The following is a 7,256-nucleotide window of genomic DNA, read 5'->3' as shown; positions in this document are numbered from 1 at the left end:
TGACCACGCGGCTCTCACACACTTGTCTATGAACACGTGGCTCTCGCACACTCGGCTGCACACACACGGCTCTCGCACACGCGGCTCTCACGCTCGGCACACACGCGGCTCTCACACTTGGCTGCACACACACGGCGGCACACACGCAGCTCTCGCACACTCGCCTGCACACAGGCGGCTCTTGCACACGCGGCTGCGCACACGCGCTCTCACACACTCGCCTGCACACACGCGCTCTCACACACTTGGCTATGAACACGCGGCTCTTGCACACTCGGCTGTGCACACGTGGCTGCCGTGTATGGACGGGCAGGCAGCACTCACCAGGCCGCACAGACTGCACCAGAACGATACGGTCCCCACTGACCGTGAAGCCGAAGCCATGCTGGTCCTTCTGGATAATGACACAGCGCTGAACAAGACCTGACAAGAGGTGACAAAGAAAGAAGGGGTCAGGGAGGCACAGTTGCTGGAAGGTTGGTGCGTACGAGCTTGGACCAGCCCAGGAAGGCCCAGAAAGCCTTTCCAGACTAACCGATTCCCCAGACTCCTCCTGTCCAAACACTATGCTTGGTGAGTGACAGACCCTGTCACCGACTCTGCGTTCCACCTGAGGGTTGACCCTCCTCCCAGCACCGAGCCGTCTCTCTTGCTCGGGTCTGTCTCTCTGGCTCTGGCCAGGTGAGGCCGGCCAGAGAAGGGGCAGGGCGCGGCCCCACTTAAGAGAGGTGTGACAGAGAAGCAGCCCTGTGACTGAAGCCCAAGGGAGGCCGAATTTCCATCAAATGAAGCTCAACGGGCGCGGCAGGTACGACACCCACGCTGGCCCTGCCGAATCCAGGAAAGAGTGCGTGGGAAGAGAAAACGTATGTCCACGCACAGAACGTAGAGGAAAAGAAAGAAGGCTGTGACTGCCAGCCGGCCCCATCCCTGGGGGTGTGAACCAGACGTCACACGCGCCTGCCGACGTATGACCACCTCCTGCGGGGGACAGAGCGTGAGTTCCAGAGCTAGAACCCGACGGGTTTCAGGCCCTGCCTCTGTCCCCTCTGTGCTTGGGCACTGGGGCAAGTTTCTGAACCCTCTGTGCCTCAGCTTCCTCATCTGTAAAGCAGGATAACATTACTTTCTAGACTGACAGAAGGACAAATGAGCTAATTGATATAAAACATGCAACGTCATGCCTACCACATATCACAAGCTCAATAATACAAGCTAAAATCTGTCTGTGTGGGTGTTCACATCTGTGTCAATGTGTTAATGCCCCAAGTTTACCTGCTGCCTCAGAGGCATCGGAGGGCTGGCGGAGGTGGGAAGGGGACCTGCGTTCAGGCGCCGGCTCTCCCAAAGACAGGCTACTTAACCTGGAGGGTAATAAGGAAAGCACATTGGTGAGTTGGGAGGGGAGGGGCCAGCCTTAGGTGCTGGTAAAAGGGGCCCCGAGTCTTGGGTAAAGAGAGGCCAACCCTCTCACCCAGAACCCGCTGAGTCTGGTGGGAGATTAGCCAGGCCTACATCACTGCCAACACCGCCTCTTTGGAATCCTGGGCTGGCAAGGCAAGCATGATCTCTTTGATACCCAGCAAGGCGTGAAGGGCAAGAGCCCTCCCTGGAGTCAGGAGACAAAGAGACAGTGCAAAGGACGGGATGTGCACAGACACACACGCTTATTGGGTCTTACCAGGCTGCAATGGGGCTGATGGAACAGAACGAAGCAGCAGAGAAAATGAATGCAAGAAAAAGGAAAAAACAAAAAAGCTAGTTAGTTTTAGGCGATGATTTGCAAAGAAAAGGGAGACTGGAGAGCAAGATTGTGGAGGGTCAAAACCACACGGAGACCCACGTGCACCCAGCAGAGGATGGTGGTGGGTGCAGCAGAAGGCCTCCCCCACTCGGACTTCGTCTTGCCGTCCCCCTCCAAACCGGTGTCTCCAGGAGGGTAACTGGACATTTGATACTAACCTGCTGGGTAACTAGCATACACTTCTCTAGATAGGAAGGGCAGGGCAATGGCCCAAGCCTCTGAACACGCCACTTATCCCGTGGGCTATGGGAGGAGTCTGGCTGGTCTGGTGGTAGTATTCCAACTCACATCCACCCCCTGCCGGCAGCCAGCCTGAGGCACATTGCTTAGCAACTGTTAAGACCCTAAACCAACAAGGTATCCCAGGTTACCAAACCAGATTTACCACCCGATCTTGTCTTGAACAGGTCCCCTGCAGGAGTGGGGTAAGCTCGATCATTGCCATGCCTCTCCTTTCCGGAAGAGTGTACCTGCTGCCCCTCCGAGGGGGTCTCCCAGGCATATCTACAGCAAATGACCAGGTAGAATATTCATGGAGGCACTGTGTGCAGGGGCAAAGCACAGACTCTTGTAACTGTTCCCACGGGCGGCCGGTTCCCTAAACCGCAGTGTGACTGCAGGGCGCTCAGCTGCGTGCAAGGTGTAAGCTGGGAGCGGAAAGCAATGGCCTCAGGATGTGTTGCAGAGTGAAGACGACAAGGAGCGGAATTATGTGCACAGGGAATTATTTGTTTCTATGTGTTTCCATACTTGTTTGCATGCGCACAGAATGTCTGAAACAACTCTGGGAGGACACAAGAGAAACCCGCATCCTGGGTACCCGGGACACAGGGTTGGAGCTACAAGCTTCTCACGTTCTTGAATGTACCCTTTACGTTCTCAGTCGTGTGAAGGTGCGGTTGCTTCAAGTAATACATACAACACAACATAAATCACTTTTACAATTAAAGAGGGGGGTCTTTTCCCCCTCACCTGGCACCCCTCTTACCTGGACAGGTGAGACTGCTTCTTACTGGCTGATCTTTGGATCAGAGAGAGAGGACACCAGGGAAGAACAGAGCGCGGAGCCCAGGAGAGAGACGCAGGAAAGGAGGAAGAAAAACAGAACAAAACAAGACATAAACCAGACAAGACACTGGAGTGGGCTGGTTCAAAAAAAGCCACAACGGAGCTCAGAAGGGCCTGGGAGTAGAAACCAGCCAGGGCGCAGGGGAGTCACCCTGCGAAAATGCACCTTGCTGCCCGGAACCTTTGCAGAGCTTCGCTATGGTCCTCGGGGAAGCTGGGCCACGGCGTGCAGCAGAGACTCCTGCCGGTCCTCCCACAGCCCCTGGGACCACGGTGCCGCAGAGGCAGGGACGCACAGGGGACCGCCTCCTCCCGACTGCGGGGCTGCCCAGGGGTGGCTGTGGGCCCACCACGGCGGGGCTCAGGGAGCTCATTGCTGGTCTGCCTACGGTCCTTCACCTGCTCTGGTTTCTGGCTCCTGCCTCTGCCCATACTGGGCCTGCCCCCTGGATGTCCTTCCTACCCCACGGCTGGTACCGCGTCTGGAAGCCAGACACGAGGGGGCACAGCCAGCAGCTCCAACTTCCGGCCGTCAAATGACCCGACCGCTCCACCCACAGCGGGCCCTCCCCTGAGTTCAGCAGTAAGTGTTCTAGAATGTGCGGACGGTAACTGCACTCGCCGCGGCGACCGTTCTGCAACAGACGCATGTGCGGTCATCATTGAGCCGCGGCCTGTCACCTATGCTCCGTGAAAACTGAAAACGGTGTCCCAGCATCCAGACCCCTGCTATCTGACAGCCACCAGCCACACGGAGCTATGCAAATTTACACTCGAAATAACACTGAAGATTCAGTTTCTCAGCTGCGCAGGCCATGTCTCAAGGTCTTTAAAGCTACATGTGGCTCGTGGCTAGCACAGCCCCTGGACCGTGCACATCACCGCAGAGAGTCCTACCGGACGGCGCTGCCAAGGCACAAACATGAGGCGCAGTCACGCAGCGAGAGGGTGAGGCGAACGTAGAGAACTTCCGCACAGACACGGGGGCCCCCACCCCGATAGGCCTTCTATTCCAGCCGCTCATCTGCTGTCTTTGGCCGGATCCACACAACCCACCACTGGGTGACCGCACACAGGCGGGAACTCCTCCTCCTCGCCAGCTCAGGAGAAAGCCCGTTTCATCTGGGACAGCTCGGGCCTCCTCCTGGCCGCCGCTGGCCTCTGCGGCCCACTGGCTTCCCAGGCCGGTCTCAAAGCCTGGCAGCGGGGAGCTCTCAACCTGCTCTGCTCTGCACGTGAGCCGGCCGAGCGCTACTGCATATAATCAAAGGCCCACGAGGCTGTGGAGGGCATCCGGGGCATGGACGAGAGTCACTCCAGCAGGACATTTTCCCTCTGAGAGCTTCACGGAGGGAAACCCAGCACAGAAGCGGAGGAGGACACGCTGGGGCGGCAGCTCAGCTGGATGGAGAACCCCCCCCCCAGGCTGTGGGGCCTGCTGGGCTTTGAGCCTGAGCAGAGACGCTGAGGGAGACCACGGCAAGGTTAAAATCTGAGAGACGAGGGCGGAGGGAGGTGGGAGGAATGTAGTTTGGCATGAAATAGGGGCCGTCAGAGAAGAGAGCACTTTGACGCGGGCTCCCCTCTTCCTGATGACATTCCCATGGAAATGCGGCAGCAGAGATCGGATTCCAATCGGCCTACACCTGCACCTGATGGGTGTGGGGAAGGCCCGGGAAGAGTGCAGACTCACCCCCGAATTTGGAGCTTGCTAAATGGCAGCCGCGAGGCAGATGGCCGGCCCGGCTTCTCAGTAAGCCCTGTGCCACCACGGCCGGCCGTGGCTTCCAGCCACAGTCCTGGATGACTGCAACATCCCCGTCTCCGCTCCCCTGCAGTGGCCTTCTCTGGGTCCCCGATGGGGACCTGTCATTCCCACCTCACTGCCCAGGGCCCCGGTGTGCTCACTCTGCCGCTGCTGGCGACAGCCCCCACCCTCTCTCCCTGCTTCTCAAGGCTCTGGTCGGATGGCAGTGACCCCACCACGCTTCCCCTGGCCACAGCAGCCTGCATGTCCCTCACCCCAAGATTTTACTCTGAAAAATTTCAAACCCACGTTGAGGAAGTGGCATGATGAATACCCATACAGCCTTCATCCAGACTCACCAATTAACATTTCCACTTGCTTGATTTTTCTGATTATACATTTTTCCCCCCCATTTCAAAGCTAGAAGACCGCATGGTACTTTATCCCTAAATACGTCAGCATAGATCCCCCAAGACCTTCGGGCTTCTATACAACCGGAGTGACATCAACACACCCAGCAGTTCTTTGACACAGAAAGATGACCTCATACATGTCCCCACTCCACCCCCCAACTGTCTATCGCTCTTCTCCACATTGTGCTCCAACGGCCTCGGACCAGGTCCCACCGTGGAGCGCAGATCGCATTTACTCGGGCTCCTTGGCGTTCATTTGATCCAGAACCCCCACCCACGCTGAACACCGGTGTGTGGGAGAGCTCAGGCCGGTCGTCTTTGTGGACGGCCTGCAAGGGACTTGTCTGTCTCTGCATGATTAGATTCACATCAAGGCTTTTAAGAGAGTATTACATAAGTGATGCTCATTTCTGGTTCCGCTAGGTTCTATCACTCCTGGGAGTTCACAGCAGTACAAGCAGATTTCCCATTTGAATGAGCGGGTGATCTGGGGTGATATTTGAATTGTTCCTTCTACATCTACCAGTGCGTGGTCTCTTGTAGAGAATGCCGTATTCTCCCTCTTCTGGAGTGGTGTCGTGAATGCATGAATTGTTTCCCCAAAGCAATGCATTATAGTCCATTTTTACCATCATGACTTTTCTTTTTAATGTGTTTGTTTTGTTTTTTAAAGTTCATTTTTTTTTTTTTTTTTAGAAATCTCCACGCCCAACATGGGGCTCGAACTCAAGATCCTGAGATCAAGAGTTGCACAACTCCACTGACTGAGCTGGCCAGGCATCCCTGTTATCATGAGTTTTTAAAGATTTTATTTATTTATCAGAGAGAGCAAGTGAGCTTGAGCACGAGCAGGGGGAGTGGCAGGCAGAGGGAGAGGGAGAAGCAGGATCCCCGCCAAGCAGGGAGCCCGAAGCGGGACTCCATCCCGGGACGCTGAGATCATGACCTGAGCCGAAGGCGGATGCATCACCGACTGAGCCACCAGGGCCCCCTCCTCATCACTTTTTAAAAACCGTTGGAGGTGCTGCATTTGGCTGGCAGGAGCTCCTGTTCCTTTCAAGTGTCACCATCCGTCTTCGAGTGCATCCTTGCCTTCTGGACAACCAGATGTTCCCGGCTTACCTCGTACCTTCCCTGAGCCGGACCTGCAGTCGAACATTCCTGTGGGGAGCCCTGGTTCCTTTCAGCGGGACACATACATGAGATAGGGTCTGGGTGCTGGGTGCTCCCTGCGGCCAGGCTGCTGCTCCTCCAGCCCCTTTGGCAGGTAGGATATTTGTGCAGGAAGGGAGAGTTCACATGAAAGTCTCCAGTGTGACTGTGGCATGACAGGGTCATTCCTCGTCCTCCCCAATTCTGTTACTTTAGCCGTTCTCTCCCATAGTGAGAACCCGGGTCCCACACAAAAGCAACGCATTTGCTCGTTTGCCTGCTGCAGGATACACGCCGGATGGTGGCGGGAACACCGCACCAATTCATGAGGTGGGAGTCTCCCTGCAGTTCCTTTGGTCCTTGGACTGCGTCCCACCGCCTTCGTGCCCATCCATCTGCAATGCATGCAGGTTTCTTTTCTGATTTGCGCTTAATTTGGGGGTTTGCTTTTCTCAGACTTATTTATCTAATTTCATTTTTTGAACTTGCTAAGCATTTACACCATTGAAAACTCAAAATGAAACTTTAAAAGAAGTACATTAGGGCGGCGCCTGGCTGGCTCAGTCGTTAAGCGTCTGCCTTCGGCTCAGGTCATGATCCCGGGGTCCTGGGATAGAGCCCCGCATTGGGCTCCCTCCTCAGCGGGAAGCCTGCTTCTCCCTCTCCCACTCCCCCTGCTTGTGTTCCTTCTCTCGCTGTGTCTCTCTCTGTTAGAAAATAAATACAATCTTTAAAAAAAAAAAAAAAAGTACATTCAGAACTGTCCCTATCCCGTCCTCCCACTCCTCCAAGGAAACACTTTCATTTGTCTTCGGCTTCCTTTCTGGATTTCTTCCTGGGAAGTTAAGCAAATACGCAGAAATATTCTTTTTCCGGGGCGCCTGGGTGGCTCAGTCGGTTAAGCGACTGCCTTCGGCTCAGGTCATGATCCTGGAGTCCCGGGATCGAGTCCCGCATCGGGCTCCCAGCTCGGCAGGGAGTCTGCTTCTCCCTCTGACCCTCCTCCCTCTCATGTTCTCTGTCTCTCATTCTCTCTCTCTCAAATAAATAAATAAAATCTTTAAAAAAAAAA

General features: G+C 55.4%; 1 protein-coding gene across 9 annotated transcripts in view; it reads right to left on the bottom strand.

Annotated features, from left to right (window-relative positions):
• ARHGEF11 (Rho guanine nucleotide exchange factor 11) overlaps window positions 1-7,256 on the bottom strand; it is an 80,892-nt gene that overhangs the window by 37,676 nt on the left and 35,960 nt on the right. For 5 of the 9 annotated variants that reach the window (XR_014146658.1, XM_081825385.1, XM_081825382.1 and 2 more), the window contains exons 2-5: window positions 2,793-2,825; window positions 1,682-1,696; window positions 1,276-1,364; window positions 325-423 (exon numbers count right to left, since the gene is read on the bottom strand). The exons of 1 other annotated variant lie outside the window; for it this stretch is intronic. Coding sequence is in view for 7 of the 8 variants with exons in the window: in XM_081825385.1 (XP_081681511.1) it covers window positions 325-423; window positions 1,276-1,364; window positions 1,682-1,696; window positions 2,793-2,825 (236 nt within the window). In the remaining variant the exon portion in view is untranslated. The remainder of the gene's footprint in view (window positions 1-324; window positions 424-1,275; window positions 1,365-1,681; window positions 1,697-2,792; window positions 2,826-7,256) is intronic. 3 more of the 9 variants (XM_081825384.1, XM_081825386.1, XM_081825388.1) reach the window with 3 other exon arrangements.

This window comes from Leptonychotes weddellii, chromosome 6 (assembly GCF_054177405.1).
Source record: "Leptonychotes weddellii isolate Sample4059 chromosome 6, ASM5417740v2, whole genome shotgun sequence".
NCBI lineage: Eukaryota > Metazoa > Chordata > Mammalia > Carnivora > Phocidae > Leptonychotes > Leptonychotes weddellii.
This window is presented reverse-complemented; position numbering and strand designations above follow the sequence as displayed.